Genomic DNA, 24,501 nt, shown 5'->3' with positions numbered 1-24,501 from the left:
TCCCTAAGTGTTTGGGAAAGCCTCTGGTTTTCCCAGCAGTATTAAGCTCCTGCTGCTCTAAGGTCAATAGCTACTTTTAACTTAGTTATTGTCATAAATTGTATTCTTTTTCATGGTGAATATATTATTGAATGAAGTAAGGAAGGAGATTTTTCTCAGCAAAGGTACTAGAACTTAGACCTCAAATAAATTCTCTCCCCCTCAGTGTGATCTCTTTGCGAAGCCTTCAGGATCCATGTCATGTTTTTTAATTGCTTTTGTGGTGGTGCACCTTAATTTCAGTTGATGATTTTGATTTTTAGAAATATTAAGACAATTTTGGAATCCAAACTGCTTAACCTGGTTTGTGAACCAGCTTGGTAACACAATTTGGGTGTAATAAAATGATTTATTTCCTTTGGCTCTTACTTGTCTCTGAACGCCATTATCAAATACAAGTTACAAATGTAGTTAGCGGACTAAGTACAGAATTCTTTTGAAGGAACTGCTTTAACCAGACTCATACGGATGTGTAATTTCCAGCCTGATGCTTTTATAAACAAAAGGAGAGAAACGGCCAAGTTGGAGGGTGCCTCATTCTCATTGTTTTACAGTCCAGCTTTGGGATATTTTAGTCACAGCTGCGTTGGGACTCCTAGGTCATCCATTATTACCAGGGCTCTTATCCCTGTGCAACTGTTACTCCCTAAATCTGACCTAGACCTTCAAGTCTTTTCACTCAGGGTCTGCAGATGCCAGACCCTTCTCTCCTGGCAGTCTTCTCAGAAGTGCCTTTGACATCCTTGTCTGACGTGGAAGCAGGTGACTCCTCTGGTTACCGTCCCCCTGCAGCGCTCCCAGACACAGGTGATTTCACCTCTGTCTCTTTCTGCATCTGCAGCCAGGCCACAGCAGGCATCCTGGTTTCCCTGTGCCACTTTCAGACCACTTGAATTCCCCCTTCCCAGGAGCCGCAGTTCTTCCCCGGGCTGTGTCACCAGCTCTGCCACCCCTCTGCCTGCTGCCTTCCTGGGCAGGGCATTCACCAGCAGCCTGGCTTTGGCTCGTTGTCTTTCGCCTGGCTTTGGCTCGTCTTTCCACTACTGCCTCTCTCCTCCTTCTGGGTGACTTCAGCATCCACCGGATGCTCTGTCTTGTCTGTGTCTGGGCCATGTGGTCAGCAGTCCTTGCTTCCACCTCCCCTTAGCCCTCTGCTCCCTTGGTAGCATCATGGGTCTTCTCACCGGTAACTGCGCCACCTCTATCATTTCCTTTGTGAGCACCACGTCTTGTCCTTCTTGTTCACTTACTCTGGTTCATCATTTCAGCCATCAGTTGGCCCCCATTGCTTTTTCACTCTCGGTTACGTCCCCCTCCCCTGTCTTGACTTCTCTTCTTACCTGCCTGGTCCATCACTATCCTTTCTTCCTGCCCTTGCTCCTCCCTCCTTCCATTGCGCTAGTCTAAGTCCCAGCCCTGGTTGTATCTGATCATCCATCTTCTCTAGTTCTGAGCATATGAATATTGCTGGAAAACATGATGTATACCTGAGTCAATTTGTCACTTTAAATGCATGACCACAAGCTTCAAGTAAATATTCAGTTATGCCCCAAAATCCTTCTTTTCTGATTTAGAAACTCCCTTTTCAACTCTCTACGATGTCTGTGTTTTTACCATCTCTCTCCCCACTTCCCACTCAGCTGATGACCAGGCCTCTCAATGAAAATAGAAGCCACCAGAGAAGAGTCACTTCATTTTCTTACCACGTGATCCACAGGTCTGCCCCAAGCCTGGCCCCGGCCTTTTTACTTCTCTCCTTTACAGTGAAGAGGAGTCCCTGCACCTGTCAGAGGCTAGTCCCTGTCTCCTTGTCAAGTACCGGCTTGTTTTGTTTGCTCTTCTCTCTCCTGGGTATTTTCCCTTCTCTGCTGGTCATTTCCACCAACCTTTGTAAACATGCTTTGAGTCCAGGCTTTTTAGTCGAACCTATGGGCTGACTTTTCTTCCTGCCATAGGTAGAATACGGGAGTCTGTGAGCTTGGGGAGGGTGATGTGGAATTCTCAGCTATATTTCCCTAACCTTGAACTGAATTTGCTTATTTCTTCTGTTAGGAATGTAGGCAACAACCCGGCAGTATTATCAGTAGCTGGGAGTTTGTCATCAGTGAAACCCCAGGCTATCTTGAAATGGCGTTTAGTTGTAGATGTCTTGAGTATTGTTTACTTTCATCAGTGCTTTGAAATTGTTGTTGGCATTTCACCTGCCATTCGGTCTTGTTATTTAACGTGTTGACCAGGAAGCTGACATCCTGTATTACTACATCACAGATTTAAAAATGAACATTTTGGGAACGATTTTAATATAATTACCTTCCTTTATAATCTTGCATATTTTATCTCATGTGCTTGAGAACAGTATTCTGAAGAAGGGTCTGTAGATTTCACCCAACCGCCAAAGGAACTGGTGGCGTGTGACAGTTTAGCACACCTGCAGGAATACCTGTGGCATGAAATAACTCCAACCAAAGCAAAACCAAACCTCCTCACTTGATTCCATGTCCCCGTTCTCCTTCTGGCTTGTGATGCTCCCACTCGGAGCAAAGCATCTGGAGTAAGGTGTGTGCTCTCGCCATTCCTGCCACTTCCCCTCCAGTTTTTCCTTCTCCCTCCCCAGCCGGCCTTCCCTCTGCACCCCTCCACAAATGTCCCTGGTTGGCATGCCGCCTGTGCCTGCCGTGACCTCAGACTTGTGGATCCTTCTTTGTCCTCATTGCGCCCCACCTTTTGGCAAATTTGACCCAGTTGGTTACTCCCTCGTTCCCCAGACGCTCTCCTCTGGCTCCCAGAACACATGGTCCTCCTGGTTTTCCTCCGGCCTCTCTCTCTGGACTCCTCAGCATCTGGATTGGCTCTTTCTGGTCTCACCAGCTTCTGAATATTATTTTTCTTAGTGGGTCTTATATATTCCATGGTTTTATTTATTTTTTATTATTAAATTTTTATTTTGAAATAACTTCAGACTTACATAAATAACGACAAAATACCATAGAGGATTCCTGATTCCTTCCCTCTGATTCCCCAGATGTTAGCACTATACTCTGTTTTGTCATCCTTTCTCTCATTATGTACGTATATATATAATTTTTTTTCCTGAACCATTTTATAGTAAGTTACAAACATGATATTCCTTTATTCCTAACTACTTCAGAGTGAATTTCCTAAAAACAAGAGCATTCTCTTACATAGCCACAGTCCAGTCATCCAGATTAGGAAATTGATGTTGCTATGGTACTGTTACCTCATTTACAAACCTTATAAAAGTTTTGCCACTTGTAGTGAAAGAAAAAAAGTAATCCCCCACTCCCCATCCAGACACAGTCTAGGAACACACATTGCGTTTAGCTGTCATGTCTCTTTGCTCTTTTAAAATCCAGAGCAGTTTCTCAGTCTGTCTTTGATGTTAGTACCTTGACATTTTTGCATAGTGGAGGCTAGTTATTTTGTGGAATGCCCCTGAGTTTGGGCTTTTTTGATGTTTCCTCAGACAAGTCCAAATGCATCTGTTCATTTCAGGCAGGCAAACTGCCGACGTGAGTGTGTGTGCTGCTCAGGGCATCGTGTCAGGAGGCACAAGACGTTGATTGGCCCCATTACTGATGACGTTAACTTTTTTTTTAATTGTGGAAAAATACACATATGATTTATCATCTGAGCCATTTCTAAGTGCCCAATTCAATGGCATTGAGTACACTAATATTGTGCAGCTACTGGTGGTGTTCACGTTGGTCACTTTTTCACCAATTAGTCTTAGCATCCATTGATGATTCTTGCTTGAAACAAATAGTATTGCTGACAAATGGTGATTTTCTAATTTTATTTTTCATTCTACAAGGTTTGTTAAGTGTTCCATGGCTTTTAATGCCTCCCACATCCTATTGGTACCTCAGTTTATATCTCAACACCTTTCTTCTGAGCTTTGGGCTTATATCTGCAACTCTTCCTTTATATATATATTTCAGGGATTTAAAAGATCCAGGAGGTAGCTCTTGATTTTCATCCCTTGGGCCCCAAATCTGTTCTTTGCCTAATTTACCCCGCTTCAGTAAGTGGCCCTCCTGTTTTCCCAGTTACTTAAATCTATTAGATGTCATTTTCGATTTTCCCTTTCCCTGTCTCCCTCACCTCCAGTGTGTCAGCAAGTTGTAGTGTCCTACCTCTGGAATCATTGTCCCATCTCTGTAGATGAAGCCGCGGTCACACACTGCAACCCGCTGCCTGTTTTGCAAGTAGAGCTTTATCGGGACACAGCCACGGGCATTCATTTACCCATCGTGTGCGGCTCTTTTCATGTTGCAGAGATCGGAGTTGAGTAGTTGCAACAGAGATTCCCCCTATGACCCACAGGCCTGAAACATTTACTGTTTGTCCCTTTAGGAAAAAGTGTGCTGACCTCTGATCTAAGCAGTAATCCCTTGCCTGGACAAGTGCGGTGGATACTTCCTTCTCGCTGACCTCCCTACTTCAATCTCACAGGAGTCAAAATGATCTTTTAAAATGATCTTTGAAAAACGTGGAACAGATAATGTGATGATCTTGCTTAGAACCTTCTAATGGCATTCCACTGCTCTTAGAATAAAATGAATTCTTCCCGTGTCCTGTATGGGCTTGTGTGATCTTGGCCCATCCTCTCTGGCCTGATGTTACGCCGTCCTCCTACTCACAGAGTTCTGGTCACAGCAGCTTCCTTGCTGTTTTTGGAACAATCCAAGCCATTTCCATCCTCTGGGCATTTATGCTTGTTCCGTGCATGAAACATTCTCACCACCCCCCCCACCTCGATGTCTGATTCCTTCTTTCCCTTCAGGCCCTACCTCCTGGTGGCCTTCTCTGGTCATCCTGTCTAAGGTTGCTCCCTTCACTGCAGAGCAGGACGCCTCTCACTGGGAGCCCCCTTGTTCCTGGTCCAGTGCCTGTCACAGTGTAACTGCCAAACCAAAATGCGCTGAAAGGACAGTGAGAGAATGAGTGAATGGAGTGAACGAACAGACAAGGACATTTCAAAATCATTTGCTTTTTCCATTGATTTTTTTGAGCTGTAGTTAAATATAAGTCTTTCCTGAGTCTTTCAGACTCTTCGGTTTGTTTAAAAATTTTTTTCTGTTAAACAGTTAACTCCTGCTAATGCACTTTTTAAAAAATTATGTTCAGGAATTCCATACTTAAACCAGGAAGAAGAAAGACAGTTACGAGAGCAGTACGACGAGAAACGTTCACAGTCCAATGGGGCAGGCGCTCTGTCATATGTTTCTCCAAACACGTCCAAGTGTCCCGTGTCGATTCCTGAGGATCAGAAGAAGTTTATTGACCAAGTGGTGTAAGTTCCTAAGCTGAAACCAAATGCACATTGTGTCGTGTGTGTTGGGACAGGACTGACATCTGGATCTCAGGTGTAGCTGGTGCCACTTACATGAGGTGCACACACAGGTGTCATGTTGTGAGTGGCAGGATTTAACTGTGGCGGATCTGAGTCTGTCTAACAACTGGAGATGTAAATCAGGTTCTGTGTACTGTACTTAGACTTCCCGTGTGTCACCAGGCAAGAGGCTATCTTGGCAAGTGGGCAGACCTCCTGTGTGGACTAAAGCCCTAACAGCCCCTGTCCACTTTCCCTGAAGGCAGGGGAATGACACAGGCCCATGCAGATGTTTGCAGCATATCTATTTTTTTTCTCTTGCGGGGAAGCTTCTGACAAGCAAATGTGCCATTAGAGGATTGCCTGGTATTGCTCAGTTTCATTATCAGTATAACTGCTTTACTAGAAAAGTAAAAAAGTAAATCACTTGTACTGATGAATCCTTGAGAAATTGTCACTAATTTGTTAATAACAACAACAAAAAGAGTATGCCAAAATATTTTTTCTTTTAAGTCTTACTGAGCTAAAAAGTTATAATGAGATTTAGTAAAATTACACTGGCATTTGTTCTTATATTTAGATTGCTTCTGAGTATAATTATTCTGTTGGTTGATGACTTCATTCCTTAATGGTATTGATGGTCTTGTTTCCACTCTTAATTCCTCAGAGAGAAAATAGAAGATTTGTTACAAAGTGAAGAAAACAAGAACTTGGATTTAGAGCCATGTACTGGGTTAGTTGCCCTGAATGTTTTCACAGCTTCTTTTTTTGGAAAGGTAGATGATTTCTGGCATGTGCCCCATTAGTCTTTTAAAAACACGTTCATAAAAAGTCTTCTTATTCTAGGTGTATTCCCCAGAGTTAAGCACTAACTTTAGCATTAACACAGTGGGGACCATATTGAGACACTGAGTGAGTGCTTTGTCCCTTCCTGGGGGTGGAGGAGGTGGGGAGAAAAGTGTTGTGCAACTTTGCTTTAAGTTATGCTCAAGTGGCATAACTTGTATGAGGGGTGCTTGATACATAAAGGTTTCTGAAGAGCAGAAGTCACTGCTCCTTTCATCCTTCTAATTTCCCTCTGCAGTTAAAAAAAAAAAAAATCAATGTTTCAAAGAGTCAGTAACGTAAACAGCCTGCTTTCCTTTTCCTTTGTGATTAGCTTCCCAAAAGTGTTTTAAATGCATCTGTCAACTTAAAATTCTCTCTATAGAGCCATGGAAGTAATACTTTCGTTAGACAAGAACTTCTACCTCTTCTATAAAAGCAGTGTAATAATAATCATAAAGAACATTTTGATGAAGGAAAGTGGTGAGGAATCCTCCCACCTCAAACATTCTACCTGTTTTTGTTTACATATTACTTGTTACTTCTAATGAAGTCTCTTTTAAAAATTAAATGTCTTTCCTAACCAGTGCTTGATCAGTTTAATTTTCTTTTAAAGAGCCCAAATCAATATCTTTTCATTTGTTTTTATAGGTTCCAAAGAAAACTAATTTATCAGACTTTGAGCTGGAAGTAAGTGTTTATATTATATGGGAGAGCTCTGTGAGGGACCCAGGATTTAAAAACTAAATGTAATTTTTTTTTCTCTTATTTCATTTTTTGACATTCTGCAGTTCTTGGTGATTTGACCATACCGTGTTCTTGGGCAGTGCTTTATTTTATTATTTCCTCCTAATTTCTTAAGTTGGATACCTACTTCACTGATTTCCTTTGTTATTACTTCTTAGTAGATACTATAAAGCCTTTAAATTTTTCTTTTAACTATCACTTTGGCCTATCTGTTAACTTTTGGATGTGTAGTGTTTTTGTTCTTTGAAGGTATACGATAAAGACTTGGTTTTAAGACCTGGGAAGTACTAAGGTGAATTCTTTATCTAGGTTAGATCACAGGAGGGTTTCAGGAGGTCTGTGAGTCCCCTGAAACAGTATCCAAAATTTTGTATGTAAATTTTCCAAAGGTGTTTCCATTGGTGGCATTGCATTTTCAAGTGGCTCTCTAACCCTCAAATTGAATATGAGGATTGGGCAGATGGATGTTTGCATCTGACTCTGTTTGAGGTTCTTTTTCTTTCGTTAGAATCTGCCAGGGGCATGTACACTGGGAATTTACTTTGATCAAAATAGGAAAAGGGCCATTGTCGTTTGACCAGGCTCCTTTCCTCTCATGTTATCCTTACAACGTACTCCATCCGGGTTCCAGACTCCTCTCCTTGGCAGATGCCAACTACTATGCAGATTACAACAGAGATATTCTTCTCAGACCTCCCCTGTGTATGCCCCATACCTTCTAAAAAGACTTTCAAGATTTCACTTAGGAAGTAAGCATTGTTATATTTAGAAGCAAGACTTGACTCTGTGGTAATGAGCTGACTGTATTATGGGCTGCATGACATTTCAGAAAATGCCTAAGTTGTAAAAAAAAATTAATTTGAAATCAAATACACTCCTGTGTTTTAAGAGCAGAGGTAAGGAAACATTTAGCACCTGAAATATTATGGAATAGTTTACTCTAAAGTCTTCCTTGGAGTAATACTTACTTCCTATTTAATAAAACTTATGTAATTAAGTTATAGCTGTATCATTGCTTTTAAAACACTCAGGGTTTTAGCTGTCATTGTCTCATCTACTGATGTCATGATTTTTTTCCTTCCTTTTTAGGTATCCCAAAGGCATTCATGTTGAGACTTTAGAAACTGAAAAGGTAACCCCAAGAATTGTCCAAGGCCAGTGTTAAACACATTACACCCCATGCAACGATATGCAAATGTGAAATGCAGTTGATAAAATTGATAGGTTGGAAATCAGGGCTTACTTCCTGGCTCTGCTTCGTATGAGCTGGGTGGCTCTGGGCAAGTCGTTTCACCCTTCAAGCCTCGTTTTCCTCATTTGTATGTTGGGCCTGAGCGTGGTGCTGATGACCTGTACTATCTCAACAGCTTTTTAAAAAGTAGTGATCAAGTAGATAAACAGAAGTGAACATCCTTTGTACACTTGAAAGTACGCAAATGTTAGTACGTGTTCTTATTATCACAGGAAGCTGCAATGGTATGCATGTAATAATCACTTTCTATTATGTGGGCCGGTAAAATTAAATTTTAGAATCTGGGGCATAAGCATAGCTCTCATCATGTACTCCCAGGGTGCACGTATGAAACTGTTGTGGGTACTGGTGGGCTGATGGTGGATTCCTTTTGCAGAATTTTAGAATTTAATTCTTATTCTTAAGTCAGATGTCTAATTAAATAAGAGATTAGGTAAATTAAAAAATCTTGCCAGAAGATAAATCTCAAACTTTGACATAAGAGGTTTTGTGGTGTGTTTGATACAAAATGCAATATATGAGAAAGAAGGTGCTAGTTATCTGACAAGTTATCGGAAAATCCGGGATTTTTTTTCTTAATTAATGAAATACGATATAGAAACTTTTTTATTGAGGTATAGTTGATTTACAGTATTATTTTAGTTTCAGGTGTACAACAGTGATTCAGTATTGTTATAGGGTATATAGAAATTGTATTATAAAACCAGCCATTTAGGAATTTAGTTCAAATGCAGCATCTTAGTGTTCATTATGGTGTGTCTTCTCACAGTCTGTTGATACTTTTCACTGACATCTGTTGAGCGAATTAATAAATAAGCCACGGGAAAAATGTCTTGGAAACACAGAGGTGGAATTTTGGTGTGTAAAGCATGAACTCAACTCCTGGTGTCATTTGAAAATGCTTTCAGTGTGTTTAGCCCATGAAAGACTGTGCAGTGACAAAAATTGTAACTTCTAATGGTAGCAGAATCTGCATTGTTGAAGAGGGGAGGGCAGAAGCTTCCAGAAAATTGTGTATCTGCTTTATGTCTTCTAGAAAGAGCGCTATATCGTTATCAGCAAAGTAGATGAAGAGGAACGCAAGAGAAGAGAGCAACAGAAACAGGCCAAGGAACAGGTGAGGGAGTTACATTCATTTCCTCTGGGTGAGAATTGGCAACAGAGTTGTAGGTCCTCTGTTGGATTCGGTGTAATGGATACTGCTCTACCATAGAAGATTTGAATTGGTAGCAAAACCTAGAAGAGAATGAGGGGAACTTAAGGGTTGAGTGTTCAGATGTAGCCAACAAAGTGAGGCTGACATCATGGTTGACCAGTCTTCATTCATGTGAAGCAGCCTTGGGGAAGGTATGAGTGATTACCATTCAGATTGTGTGTCACTGAGCTTCCCTGCCCATTAACTGACATCACTGTGTCTAACTTCAGGCGCAGTTGCTAGTTTTCCTAAAACAAAGTTTATAAAAGATAGGATTCGACAGATGAGGATGACGTGGTCATGCTTGCATTGTTGGGACATCACCCTGGCTGCTACCTGGAGAATGGATTTGAGTGAGTCAGACTGGAGGCGTGGAGACTGGTTAAGCTGCCGAGTAACCTGCTGAGAGATGGCGCTGCCCTGGAACAGGATTGCTACTAGCAATTTATGGAAATACTTAGGAAGGTAGAATCAGAGGAGTTTGTGATTGGATGTGGGTGGTGAAAGGAAGGGAGAAAAAGGAGGATGTTCAAGCCAGAAATTGGAACAGCTGGGTAGATTGATGTCAGTCCACTCACGTGGGGCTAGAGTGGCACTGGTAGGGGGATACCCATGGAGGGGATAGGAGTGGGTGTGGGTGAGGATTGGGGGATGCTCAGCACACATAAAGCAGGACCATATCAGACTCATTCAGCCAGGAAAGACACCATAGGCCACTGTCAGATTTAGACAGTTCATTACTTAGGTAGAGAAGGCAGGTCAGCCAGAGGTGCCAGCTGTGTGTAGTCCTTGTCCTAAAAAGGCAACAGTGAAACAAAAAGGGCCAGGTGACTGCAGTGTGAGTTGTGGGTACCCCATTACTGAGGGGCTGACTCTAAGCTCAGTGCTTTTATACTCTGTAGCACGATTTTGAAAAGGTAGTGTGGCCGAAAGCCCTGTGCCTCATCAGAACGTGGGAGGCGGTGAGAAACTGTCTCACCTCCGAGGAGAGAGAGGGAGGCAGGTGGGAGATGGCCTCATAGCAGCTCCTTACAAGCCTCTGCCTCCCATCCTCTCCTGGGTGTTCCACCGAGATGCAGGTTAGTTATGTCTCAAGCCTATTTGCAAATGTGCGAGGTCACCAGGGCACCACAGTACCACAGCAGAGCTGTCTACCTGCAGTGCTTATATTTTACTTTTGACCTTATGAGGTTCTGGAGGTGTTTGGGACATCCGAGGACTGGTGTCCTGTTGGCAGATTGTCGCGCTGGAGCGCAGAGGAGGGGTGAGGGTTGGACTTGGTTGTCGTTGGCGGAGAGACTGGGACTGAATGAGAACACCTCTAGTGTGAGAAACAGGAAGAGGGCCCAGGGTTGGATCCTGAAGACTGCCGGCGTCTAAGTGATACACAGAAGTAGAAAAATGTGTCAGGAGATTATTGTTGACCCAGCAGCCGAGGGAAGAGTGTTCGAAGCAGGGGATGTTGATCGTGTCTGATGCTCCAGAGAAGTAGGATAAGGACTGAGATGTGGCCGTTGGGTTTAGCCTTGGGAGTAGGTTTTTTTCTTCTTTTCTTTCTTTTTAAAATATTATTTAAAATTTAAAAAAAAATTTAATTGCAGTAAAATATGTAGCATAAACTTTTACCATTTTAGCCATTTTTAAGTCTACAGTTCTGTACTGTTAAATACATTCACATTGTACAGTCATCACCGCCATCTCCAGAGCTCTTTTCATCCTGCAGAATGGAAACTCTGTACCCATTAGACAGTAACTCCCCGTTCCCCCAGCGCCAGCCCCTGGCGACCACCATTCTGCTTTCTGTCTCTGAATCTTGACTGCTCCAGGTGCCTCATATCAGTAGAGTCATATGGTGTTTGTCATTTTGTTACTGGCTTAGTTCACTCTTCATAATGTCTTTTAGGTTCATCTGTATTGTAGCATGTCAGATTTCCTTTCTTTTTAAGGCTGAATAATATCCCATATACCACATTTTGTTTATCCATTTATCTGTTGATGGGCACTTATGTTACTTCTGCCTTTTTTTTTTTTTTTTTACTTCTGCCTTTTGGTTTTTGTGACTAATGCTACTCTGAACATGGTTGTGCAAGTATCTCTCTGAGTCCTTGCTTTCAGTTCTTTGAGGTCTGTGCCCAGGATTGGAATTGCTGGGTCAGATGGTAATTCCATTTTTAGTTTTTTGAAGGACTGCCACACTGTTTTCCACAGTGACTGCACCCTCACAAGTGTTCCAATTTCTCCACATCCCTGCCAACACTTGTTAGACTGAGAGTAGTTTAAAGAGGTGAGCAGTTTCAGTGCGGGGGAAGGTGGATTGCAGAGGGCTAGCAGGTACCTGGGAGTTAAACTGGATCTCATGAGTGGAGTGGTCTTTACGTAATTTAGCTGTGAAGAGACAAGAGGATAGTGGCTGTGTGGAGCTTAAGAGTTAAGGAAGGGGTTTCAAGATAGGAGAGAAATTGAGCCTATTTAAGCACTATTGGGAAGAAAACAGGAGAGAAGAAATGGAATGAGAATGAGTCTCAGTGCTGTGCTATAAAATTTTATAAAATTGCATTTGACCAGCTAAAAAAAAAATCAGAGAATGCTCCATTTGCCAGCCAACTGGATGGGTCTCCTCGGCATTTAATGCAGTATTGAATTTGACCAGCAGGTGGCAGCTTTTAAAAGTTTGTTTAAGGCAGCTTGATAGACTTAGCAGTTTCAACCGATGATGGGAAGTGATAGGTAAATGCTAGCACTGTTATTTTCTAACTGATGGATAACTGGCCACTTGCTCATTCCACTTTCTAAAACAGAAGAGAGATATGTGGGTAGATCATTTCAGATACAGTTGTTTGGCACAGAAAACTAAAGCGATACAAAATGTCAGTGCTTTTTTGTGTGTGTCTTGATTTTAACCTGCTCAAATAAAGAATATGTGCATGTCAATAGGGTTTTGTTTTGTTTTGTTTTTAAATTAGGAAGAACTGAATGATGCTGTGGGATTTTCTAGAGTCATCCATGCCATTGCTAATTCGGTAAGTGTACCAGACTTTTTAACTAACTTCCTGAATATGATATTTAAGGTGAAATCCTTAGTTATCGTTGCAAATTAACTATCTGGTCACATTTGGAATGTTTACCTGGTCTGGAGGGAGAAGCTAGAACCTCATAAAGACAGATGGTTGTTATAATGCACTAAGTGTAACATCATATTTGCTGAATTATATCCAAACCATTTTTTCAAAAAGCATTTCTTGCAAAATGCAGAGGAGGATTATAGCTTGATGGCTTTATGTGGCTCCATGAAACTGGTGTTCATTACTGTCAAAACCATTAAGTAGAATAACAAACTAGAGAAGATGAGGAGAAACAATCCAGTGTTTGAGGTGTTTTATTCCTTAATTAGGAGAATCTAGAGGATAAAAAAAATTTGTGTTGAGTTCTTCTGCATAAGTGAACTGTATATCTCATAGCCTTAATAACATTTGATAGATACATTTTTAAAATGTGTCAAAGCATTTGTGTAAATGTGCTGGAGGGTTTTGTGACAGACATGACAGACATTTTTCTTTGTTTTGTAAGTCCTTTCGGAAAAGAGGCATTCACCTCTTGCACAGATAAACTGGGTCTTGCTGCTGGTTGTTTTGTGAATGACACATCCAAGTCAGCAGCTTGCTTGGATGCTAACTTGCCTGGAGTCTGAGACTTTCTTTTCTTTGAGTCGTTGGTCTAGGGAGAAGGAGTCATCGTGTCTCTAGATGCTGAGCTTGGCACCAGGGAAGCTTTAAGGCCATGCTCTGGGAGTTCGTGGTTGTCTCTCCACTAGGTGCAGACTTGTCAAACAGGAGCACCTGAGGGGAGGCGCCTCAGCTGGGGTGAAGCGGAAGTTAGAGAGCTCCTGTGAAAGAGGAGGGCTGGCTCCCTGGGATCTCTTTCCCTAAAGTGAGTGAGGCCATTGGAACAAATAGAAAGTTGGATGAGCCTGGAGGAAAACAAAAGTGTGAATCTCTCCAGAAGTGGCCAAGATACCAGATATCCCTGAAATCGGAGAGGAGCTTCTAATCACGTTTGCTCACAGTGTTCACGGTTAGCCGTCAGGCTTCAGCTGGTGGTTGATCTGACTGAGACTCTCCCTTAAATACCGAGGTGGGGGATGTCAGCTGGCTTTGAGCTCTCTTTGGCCACCATGATAGTTAGGTGGCTTTTCCAAGACTGGGACATTTGTTGCCTTGTACAAATTCAAATACCTTAGCTTGCTGTGCCTCTGTTTGTTTTTCCTCTCTGTTGTCTTTCTTCTGCAGAGTAATTCACAGTATGTTGCTGACCATTGGTAGTTCACATCACAAAGCATGCTGTGAGAAAAGCCCTGTTTATTAGTGATCCAGACATTTACAATTTTAAAGTCACATGCCTTAAAAATACTACCATAGTAAGCTCTATAAAGCCAGTGAACAGTAAACACTCTTCATATCGGACTAAATTCTTGTCCGTCATTCTTAGTGTAGTAGATCTGTTTTCCCTAGTTTTAAAAAACTTTGTGTTAATTTTTCACCCACGGAAAAGTTGCAAAACTGGTACAAAATTTCCATGTATGCCTCACCCAGCTACCCTAATTTTAATATCTACATAATCATACGATTGTCAGAACCAGGAAGTTAACATTGGTACAGTCTTGTGAATTTCACCCATTTTCCCTCTAAGTCCCTTTTCTGTTCCTGGTTCCGTCTAGGATCCCACATTGCACTCACTTGTTATTTCTCCTTAGTCTTACACAGTCTGTAATTTTCTTTGTCTTTTATAACCCTGATCTTTTTGAAAGAGCGCTGATTATGACTCTGTCACATGTCTCTCAGTTTGGGTTTGCCTGACCTCTTCTTGTGATTGGATCGAGGATACGCCTTTTGGGCAGGAAGGCTGCAGAAAGGGCGGTTCATGGTGTTGACCCTGATTGCTTGGTCAAGGCGTGTCTGCTGGATTTGTGCACTGTAAAGTTACTGTTCCCCCCTTTGTGATTAATAAATATTTTGGGGAACACACTTTGAGGTGATGATAATCCTGTTTTTTTCTCCCAACTTTTGCCTGCTCACCTAGTGCCTATCTATTGGTGCATCTTGCCTGCAGCCATGATCACTGTGGAGTTCTAGGGATGGGTCTCCCTCTTCGTTTCTCCATTTTTTCTTGGAATTCTATCAGGAAGAGCTGTCCCTGCTCCCCTGTTTGTTTGTTTATTTATTTTGGACTCAGGGAAGTTTATTTTATTCTCTAGATCTTGATCTAGTATTTTCATCGTTTATTTGTTGCTCAGATTGTACCACCTTGACCATTGGAGCTTCTTCAGGTTGGCTCCTGGGTCCTGGGAACCAGCCCCATCCTTTTCTGAGCACCTCCTTCCTTTCTCACATCACAAGATGTTCCAGACTGATCTTATGTTTTCCCTGCCTCAGCTCTGGAATCAGCGACTTCTCCAAGGAGTCCTGGTCCCTTTTCTTGGAGAATGGTGTTTAAAAATCAAGATCGGGTGCTGGGCCACTGCTGTGCCATTAACTGCTTCCAGTTCCCCTTGCTGGGCAGAGTTAAGAATGTTACATGTGTGCAACCTTGCATATTGATACTTCTGTGTCTGACATACGTGTATATAAAACAATGTGCCTTTATACTGATATACCTCAGATTCCAGTCCAGTCCCACAGAGTTTTTCAGCCCACTCTCTTTTCTTATTTGTAACTTTTTTTCCTCCAACATTGGGAAATACAATTCTTATTATTTACTGTTTTCATAATGAGTCCTGTTTCTTCCCAGCCTCCTTCCGTGTGGTTAAGAGATTCATTTATAACACAGTTGGGGTCGTCTTGTAGGGTTTATATTCCTTTTTGGGTTCCTTCCACACCTGCTGTATGGTTTCAGTCAGTACTTGGTGTTTCAGCATCGTGTAGATATTCAAGATGTACCCAAACACTGAACCACAAGGACGGCTGGTCTCTCTATTGGATTTGGGAGATATTGTGTAGAATTATTTATTTCAAAAAGTTATGTTTAGCCCTATAAGTCAAGGAGTGTTATTCTGAAGGTCCACTGGGACATAGTATAAACCTCCACTGTCATGACCAAATGCTTTATGTTAAAAATGGTGTCACCTGGCTAGTTAAGGCCAAAGCTGATGTTCCATTTTGGTAGTTTAATTTTTTACCAAAATTGACTAACTTATTGCACATATATTGTACCTAGCTGGTTGAAAAGCAGTGAATTTCATTGGAAAAGGTATTTAAGGACATGCCCCATGAATTTTGACATACATGATGAAGGAAACGAAAATTCTTTCTGTTTAATATAATTAGAAATTAGTTATTTTCACCTCTTAGTATTGTTATGAATGTTATCTTTTAAAAATAAATGAGTGTTTTAAAGAATGCACTCCTAAAATAGATATTTGGAGTTTGTTCACAAATTATTCAACAGTTCAAGGTACTTAGCATTTTCGGTTACTTTTCTGAGCTCGTCAATGAAAATTTTACTATTTCTGATTCTTGAGGGTGGCAAGAGGAATAAAAATCAATCAAATGAAATCATTTGGAGCTTTTACTTTGCATTCTGGGTTTAACACTGGAAGAGGGATGAAGCCAGCCCAAATTTCTTTATTTGCATATCTTTATATATTTTTTAATAGTGAAAAGTAAGTTTAGTACAGAATCCTCATGGAAGTGAACCATACCCCAATGTAATTTTGTACCAAGAAGTCTTTTCCTAACTGTGACTCTCTTTAGGGAAAACTTGTCATTGGGCACAACATGCTTTTGGATGTCATGCACACCATTCATCAGTTCTACTGCCCTCTGCCTGCGGTAAGTGACTTGTCAGCCTGTGTTGTAAAATTTCTGACTCTTTCTAACTGAGAGATTGTTCTCTGCTGGGGTGCTGTTTCCTTGTCTGCAGCATGTTCCCAGAGAGACAGTCTCCTGCACTTGGTTGTACATTTTTAAAGAGGTGTCCCTAGGCCATTTTAAGGGATCTTCGGTCATCTGCCATTACCCGAGTAAGGTTAAACGTTGATTTCCCCTTGATGCCAGCGGTTTGCTCACTTAGTGCCGGCAGGCGTTCCTGGGCCATAGGTGTGGTCTCATAGTTTAGCATTGCTGACATTAGACATTGCAGGGCTGTTGAAGGTGGGAAGTGCTGGAGGTCATCTGGTCCGGATCAGGTCAGCAGAATTCTTGGTTACCTCTTGTGAGGCTGCTTCCTGACCAAGGTCTCTGTTGACTCTGGTGTTGTTTTTACTCTTGGAGCCAAGCCATCTCAGTGCACCAAAGCACAAGCTTTGGGAAAGGGGCTTCTCTGCCGTCTCTTCCTCTTCTGCTCCCTGACTGCATGTGGCCTCATTTCATCTGCCCCTCATTACTCTGTCCTCCCTTCTCCTTTATTTTCTCTCCATGTTTTCTGTCCTTTAGTGATCTCACCCATCTTCAGGACTTCAGCTGAAGACACCGACATCTTTATCTCCAGCTGGGATCTCTCCTCAGATCCAGGTACACACTTCACACTGGACACTATACGTCTCTACCTGGATAGCCTTCAGACTGAGTGGTGTTTAAAATTCACATGTCACCAATGAGATGTGTAGCTTACACCACCTTTCTTTCCTTTGGTCTCCAAACCAGTTCTTTCTCCCAATTCCTTTGCTATAAATAATGTCCAGTCACCAATACTATTTTTAACATCAGTTTTGACTCTCCGTCTGTCCCCCAGTCTGGCCAGTTGCAAAATCCTGGAGATTTTGTCTCCAGGCTGTCTCTCACATCTGGATTCTTTTCATTTCAAGTAGCAAGGAGCCTTATTTCTCATCCTGAGTTTAGCGAACTCCAGGCAGGATTCCCTGTCTCACCTTCAGCCCATCTTTTAAACCAGAGGTGAGCAAACTTTTTTTTTTCATAAAGGGCCAGGTAGTGAAATATTTGGGGCTTTCCAGGCTGGACAGTCTCTGTCAAGACTCTCAACACTGCCATTGCAGCTTGAAAACTGCCCTAGAATGCAGTGTGGCTTTGTTCCACTAAAACTTTATTTAAAAAAATAGATGGTGGACCAGGTTTGGCCTACAGGCCAGAGTTTGCCAACCCTCGCTTTAAACGGCCACCAGATTCATCTCTTATGACTTCGGGACTCAATGGTATCTAGGATTCAGTGTCATTTATACATCTGCAAAACCTCAGTTACTTCGCGTTTCTTACAGGACACTGTTGCGTCACCATCTTGATTTTCTTTGGAAAAGTCCAACGCAGCCCAGTTCTGAATACAGTGGGTCTGTCTCTTCCCTTGTCCTATTTGTGCAACCTTAAGGTTGTCCCTCTGTCACCATCTGGGACTCAGAGGCATCATAGTTGTGAGTCTCAAAACAAACATGATGGGTGTGAACTTGCATTGTATAAATCTAAAGACCAAATGTTAATTTCAGATCAACCACTCCTTATTGGCCGAATAGTGGCAGCCTCTATCTCGACTTTTTGACCTTTAAAGCAGTGAAGTTATCAATAAAGAAGGAGGAAAGTGTATTTAATATCATGTTTATACGTGTTCTGAACACCAAACAGAGCTGGGCACATAGGAGACATTAAATATTGATTTGACAAATGAGTATCTTCCGACTGTGCCAGTTTTATAATCTCCTGATGTATGGCTCTGTTCACATCACGGGTCGTGCTCAAAATTCTGAATTAATCCCACATTCTTTGTTTTTCTATACAGTCGATTCTTCTTAGCCTGGCACATGAAGCTTCCTGTGATCTGACCCAGCCTTCTTGTCTTGGTTTGTGCTGGTTTGACGAGTCTTGTCGTTTGTTACTGTCCTTATTCCCAGCCAGACTGGCTCATTTTTCCCCTGGGAAGCGTTTTGTGTTTCCACACGTCTGTGGTTTTGGTATATAATTTCCTCCAACATGAATTTTCTCTAGTTTTTCTCAGTGCTTGCTGTATATGGCTTTACCTGTCTTACCAAGGTCCCGCTTACACCTCTTCCGGGAAGCTTTCGCTGCCCGCTCCCTTGCCCAGGAGGCCATCTTTCCTTCCTCTGAATTCCCCCAGAACTGCGTACCCCTTTTGTTGCATAAATTTTATCTCTACAGCTTACTCTGCTTTTCCTTCTAGGTGATTAGCTCCTTCGACAAGGAGTATAACCTTTTATTGTCTGTGTGCTTTGTATGTAAGCATTTAATAAATGTTGCCTTGAACGTAACTAGTTTTGAATCAAATCCTATTAGAAAGAGCATATGATATGCTGCAAGGTAGAAGGTAGGTTAGGATAAGTGATTTTATCCCTTGCTTTCTTACAAAGGCAGCCTGAGTGAGTCATTTAGCTTCTCTGTGTTATGTCATTGTCAGAGGGAGAAAATGGTTTTCTTCCATCTCCCTTTAGAAGAAGTGATGAGAATAAAGGAGAACACCTATTTAAAATGGTAGAACGTTTTCATACACTGGTATCAAATGTTGCATATAAAATTATACTCAAGAATCCATATTTTGGAGCAGGCTTTTAGGGGTGAGTCTCTTCTTAAAAGTCTCCTTGGTACTTCAGCATGACCTTTTAGAAGGCATTGGTCTGGAACTCTGCTATCTGCTGGCCCTGGAAGTTGCCATAACTCTTAATTTTCCTTGCTTGTGAGGCTTTGTAATGGTATTGAGGGATTACGGAGTCTTCATCGCGTTTTTGTTTGACTTAGCATGGAAACCACTTGTTCCTGTATTGTTCATTAATCTAATGATAGCCGTTGGAAAGCTGGTAAATATTTCAGGCTAGCTAAATACAGTCTGTATTTACAGGTTTGAAAAGCTAATCAGAAATGGCAGTTTCCTATGAAGCATGAATAACGCCACAGAGAATTGTAGTTACGCAGGGGTCAGGAGTATGACTGCGCAGTGCACTGTGGCAATTACGCATGTAAATGAGTTAATTTAAAAGGAGCGCAGTCTCATTTCAGCGCTAGACTTCCTGATCAAATAAACTTGGGAAATGAATTGTCTAATTCAGGCACTTGCTATTGGTACCACTTTAGCAGTTTTCCGAGTCGTTAAAAAGAGAGTCATGTGTATTGGAAACTGTGTGTTTCAGTGCCCATTTTAAGCAATGTTTGAAAGATGTTCCATTAAAAGTATAACCTGGTTTACAGGGTGTCCACTTCCTGCACGAACCATTTTATTTGAATAGCTCTACTAGTCCCCCTACTGTGGTGAGTTGTGTGATGCGGCTGTTGTTGACAGCTTTCTCCATACAGTGGAAACCTTTTGTCCCCTCCTGTTTCAGCCATAACACGCTCAGATTTGTCTGTTTTGGTTATGCAGAAATTTAATATCAGGTCATATGATTCCCAGTATTCTAAAAAAGTAATTATTAACAAGAAATGGGCCTGATAGTTTAGCTTAAAGGGCTTGTGTAAGGTATCTGTGTTTGAGAAGAGAGCTGTGGAACTTGAAATATTTATGTTTTAAACATTGAGTGTGTTGATAAAATCATAACAGGGCATTCTCTTGTTTCTTAGGACTTAAATGAGTTTAAGGAGATGACAGCATGTGTTTTCCCCAGGTAAGCTTTCTTTGAGGATTTGTCTTTCATTTAAAACAGTCATCATGGCATCTAACACACATAGGTACATAGTAACTTACTAAAACCATTAGATCGTGATTACAGTCCAGTTTGCATAAGCTAGGAAATGGTGTAATAGTTCCGGCTTTGTGATGGTTTGCTTTTACCATTGATGATTGGTTTTGTTGTTAAAAGTTAAAAATCAAAATTTGAACTGACTGTGAAAATAGCAACTCTTCTTCCCTCATCCCACGTCCCGCTGTCTGAGGAACTGGTAAGGTCTTCTCGAGTTGGCGCTTACGTTTCCTGTGTGTCAGGTGAACCTTGTCACACTGACATGTCCAGTCGAGGGAATTCCGTTGAATGTTGGACACAGTTGAATGTATAGTTGGATATAGTTGATTATAACCAGTGGAGAGTGTTCTGTAGTCAAGTCAAGACTAGAGGATTTTTTCCCTTAACTTTAAGTCAGTGCCTTTACCCGTTAGTGTTTTCACGGTCAGCGTTGTGTCGCATGTCAGCCACGTGCAGCCCACAGAGCAAGGGTCAGAGCTCGAGGACCCGTGCAGCAGTCGCTCTTTCAGCCGGGCTATTTCTGTCCAGTTCACTAAAGTGCTCACATTTTGTGAGAAGGCACGAAGTTTGCATAATCAGTGCCTCTCTCTTTTTCTTGTAGTATTCCAATCTCTGAAACAGAATAGTAAGAAAACACAACGGCATGAAACTACCAAATGCAGATTTTGACCCTCCAAGAACTTATGTCATACAGATCCGGGTAGCAGTAGGAGGTGGTCACAGCTCGGGAATGTGAGACCTGTGGCAGTGTTTGAACTGTGTAAAAACATACTCGGATATTTGACTTGCCCTCTCAGGGTGCAAGTAAATCTAGAACTTGTGCTCTGGGTATGGATTTTCCCACAGCCCCTTAGTGAGGTGCCCGTTGAGGGGACTGAGTCCTCAGTGTAACATAGAAGAGGTCAGACTGGCTAATGTGCTTATTAATTCCCCTGTCCACTTTTAAGACAATAAGCTATTCATTTGAGTAAAATACATTTTGAACATTGCTACATGTTTTGTTTACTTTATTAAAAATTCTTTTGTTTTTAGACTCTTGGATACTAAATTGATGGCCAGCACACAACCTTTTAAGGTATTTTTAAAACTTGAACTATTGCTGATAAACTATAGTTTGAAATTTTCTGAATTGCTACAAGAGCTTTGGAATTCTGTCTATTTAAATGTCATTTAAAAATACATCCAGGAGAGAGAGAGGGAGGGAAAGAAAGAAAAGAACAAAAAAGGGAAAGAGAAATTGGAGAAAGACTAAAAGTTAATGTATCAAAATGTGAACAGTTGTCTTTGGGTTGTTGTGTAATGTTTTTTTTTTCCTCCTTTATTCTTTCTGAATGTACATTTTTAATATTAAATTATATAATGTATTTTTGAATAGGTTACATACACATATTTCTCCATTTATTTTTATCTTGTATGTTTTGGATATATTTTATAATCAAGAGAATTCAGATAAAAGTATAATCATTTGCTACTTTCTGAAGTGACTTATATAACTGAGTGAAATGAATGCCAGAACAGTGCAGCTTTATGGCCAAAGGTCTGTAGATACTTAACACACCTGTAAAAACCTTTCATATGGCTATACTTTCCATATGGTGGAAATTAAACTTACTGTTTCTCTTTCACATTGAATAAACCACCCCTCTTTTTTTTTTTTAAAGAACACAAGGGGGCAGTATTAGGTGCTTTTTTTTGTTTGTTTGTCCTGGCATTGAGTGACTGTCTTTAGTACGTGTTACACTGAGATGATGAAGGCTTATAATTCACTGCTTCCGGTTTTCAGGATATCATTAACAACACATCCCTTGCGGAATTGGAAAAACGGTTAAAAGAGACACCTTTCAGCTCTCCTAAAGTTGGTAAGAATATACAATGATCCTGAAAAGCCCCAAACTCTTGGTAATAATTATAAACGTATATTGTAAAAGAAAGGTGAAACAGTTCTAGAAGCTACGTATATTGTACATTTATAGATTTTGGCTGAATTAACTTGCTCATTCCCTGTGTTAAAGTACTGTTTTCTGAATGAAGATGGTCTTCTGATCCTACATCTATTTCGTATGGGTAGGATTGGGTAGACTGTTCCCTGAGAAGTTGAGCAATTGAAGTTTCAGGGCTCTTCTTTCCTAATGCTTGGCATGTGCTGAAAACTTTATGTGTCTTTCTTTTTATGGTGCACTGATTAAGCAGAGACAAAGAGCTGGTGATTAATTGTCAGGAGTAGAGTGAAAATATACTTTTTGTCTCAGGAAAGCCTAGAAACTGGATTTACAGATGAGGAAGGAGAGTTTCTACCCCTGCCTCCTTCAGAAGTGGCTTTGGTGGGAAACAGCAGCCGTGAGGAAAACCAGAATGGGGAGGAATGTTTCTTGGGGGCAGAGAAGTTTTGCCATGTCTGGCCATGGCCCTGGCCCAGGTATCTGGTGAACCTTCCAGGTGTTACTTCCTTGGTTCCTCTTGGCCTAGTTGTGCTGCTGATACTGTAATTAGCATTCCATTCGCTGTGGCCTGCAGACTTCCCGAGACATTGAAGGTAGGACTGATGGTTCAGAAATTGACAATGGAAGGTGCTGAAGCAGCCAAGGTTATAGTTATTTGCTTCCCTTTCTAGAATAGTCCAAAAAAGGAATTAAGGAAAAGGCAGGGCGGGGATGAGGGTGTGTGGAAACTTAGACCTTTTCTATAGCAATATAATAGAAATGATTGATTTTGGAAAATATGTTTTTCAGCTGGTGGTAGAGTAGAAGATAATTCTTAGTTGGCTATCCTGTTAAAAGACGTTTTTTAAGTTTAAAATCTAATATTTGATACTTATAGAGGTTAAAGAATTCTTGCTTAAAGAGCGTTGTATTGACGTAAGAACAATTATAGCCTTTTCATGATTAATTTCCACTCATTCTTTTGATTCTGATTTTTTGATACTTATTTCCAGAATGGTTCTAGGAAATATTTATTTATGAGTTACAGTTTTCTCCTATTAATTCCATATAATATTCTTGTAGAGAATTTACTCTAAAGCAGGTTTCTCTTCTTAGACCTCATTCTCTCAGAATCAGTGTATTATCAGCGTGACCAAAGAATCATGTTATAAAATGGTCTCTCCTATGAAGTGTCCCCATGTTCCAAGGGCAGCATTATAGCAAATTCTGATCTATTTTTGGACTTAGTTGTGCTTTCATCTTTAGATCTGTAAGCTTGGAGACATAGTAAGGGACATTCAGCTTCCAGTGTCGGCTGGAGTCTTTTGCTTTTGGCGAGAGTTGATAGATAACAATTACAGAGCATTTGCCCTGTACCAAGCACTGTGTAAGAGCTTTACTTCCATTGGCTCATTTGGTCCTCACAAAAACCTAGTGAGGGAGCTTTGATTGTCATCTCCCTCCTTCCAAAATGGAGGCCCAGAGGCTAAGTGACTGACCCAAGATCACAAAGCGGATAAATGGTGGAGCAGAGATTCAAACTCAGACAGTGGGACGACAGAAGCCATGCTATTAATTATTAGTCTGAAGTACCTCTTGTATCCCAGTCGTTGTCACAGAGCAAGCTTGCAAGGCTGTAAATAGCACCCACCAGTATGGCTTGAGGAGAACTGTGGCTGAGTCTTTGTTAATGTAGCTGAGGCATTCCTCTAGTCTAGACCAAAGCCCTCATTTTCAGTGACTCTGTTGTCTCATATTGTAAGGTCTTGTGTGGAGAGAATTAAGAAATAGATAGCCTTTTTGCCTGCTTATTTAGGATGTTTCTGCAGTGCAGACTAATGCCATTTGGGTTTGGCAGGGCAGTTTGCCTATCAGTCTTCATGATATGTGATGTCCTTGGGAAAACTTTTTTCTTTTTTCTCTTTAGAAAGTGCGAAAGGTTTTCCGAGTTATACCACAGCTTGTGAACAGCTCCACGAGGCAGGCTATGATGCTTATATCACAGGACTGTGTTTCATCTCCATGGCAAACTACCTAGGTACTCACTATACATGTTTCTGTCAAACACGCAGTGGTCCAGCGTGGATCTTACCTGTCTACCCCTTCCCTGGGATCTACTCACCCAGTCAGAAGTGGGAGGGTTTTGAGGTTGGAGTCGGAGGAGGTTGGGGCGATGGGATGGAGAGTACACAGAGAGGAACCATCACTGCTCACCTGTGATATGGTTTGGTACTTGGCCCATATGAGTACCTTTTACGCTTGCTGAATGATACTGTTGATTTAAATCTATTTTTCAGGCTTTGTCTACTTGACCATATATAATATTCTGCTTCTTTCCTTCATTAGGTTCTTTTCTTAGTCCTCCAAAAATTCATGTGTCTGCCAGATCAAAACTCATTGAACCTTTTTTTAACAAGTAAGTAATCAGGGTCCCAACCCCGCAACATTCTCTCACTGTGGAAGAGCCCAGTATCTGGGTTGTCAGTTAGGGATGCTTGGGAGGTCTGAGCGTTTTTAGATAAAATATTTCTCATCTCTGGTGATTCA

At 41.3% G+C, this 24,501-nt stretch overlaps 1 protein-coding gene across 4 annotated transcripts in view; it reads left to right on the top strand.

Moving 5' to 3' along the window:
- The window catches only part of PARN (poly(A)-specific ribonuclease), a 148,472-nt gene that overhangs the window by 12,443 nt on the left and 111,528 nt on the right, over positions 1-24,501 (top strand). For 3 of the 4 annotated variants that reach the window (XM_010982874.3, XM_010982873.3, XM_010982875.3), the window contains 12 exons: positions 5,188-5,353; positions 6,060-6,125; positions 6,869-6,907; positions 8,054-8,096; positions 9,253-9,333; positions 12,375-12,431; positions 16,158-16,235; positions 19,917-19,960; positions 21,068-21,110; positions 21,819-21,894; positions 23,882-23,992; positions 24,301-24,370. In XM_010982874.3, the coding sequence (XP_010981176.1) occupies positions 5,188-5,353; positions 6,060-6,125; positions 6,869-6,907; positions 8,054-8,096; positions 9,253-9,333; positions 12,375-12,431; positions 16,158-16,235; positions 19,917-19,960; positions 21,068-21,110; positions 21,819-21,894; positions 23,882-23,992; positions 24,301-24,370 (874 nt within the window). The remainder of the gene's footprint in view (positions 1-5,187; positions 5,354-6,059; positions 6,126-6,868; positions 6,908-8,053; positions 8,097-9,252; positions 9,334-12,374; positions 12,432-16,157; positions 16,236-19,916; positions 19,961-21,067; positions 21,111-21,818; positions 21,895-23,881; positions 23,993-24,300; positions 24,371-24,501) is intronic. The other variant, XM_064478467.1, reaches the window with a different exon arrangement.

The sequence above is a fragment of the Camelus dromedarius genome, chromosome 24 (genome assembly GCF_036321535.1).
Source record: "Camelus dromedarius isolate mCamDro1 chromosome 24, mCamDro1.pat, whole genome shotgun sequence".
Lineage (NCBI taxonomy): Eukaryota > Metazoa > Chordata > Mammalia > Artiodactyla > Camelidae > Camelus > Camelus dromedarius.
Note: the sequence above shows the minus strand (reverse complement) of the source record. Positions and strands in the feature narration are given on the sequence as shown.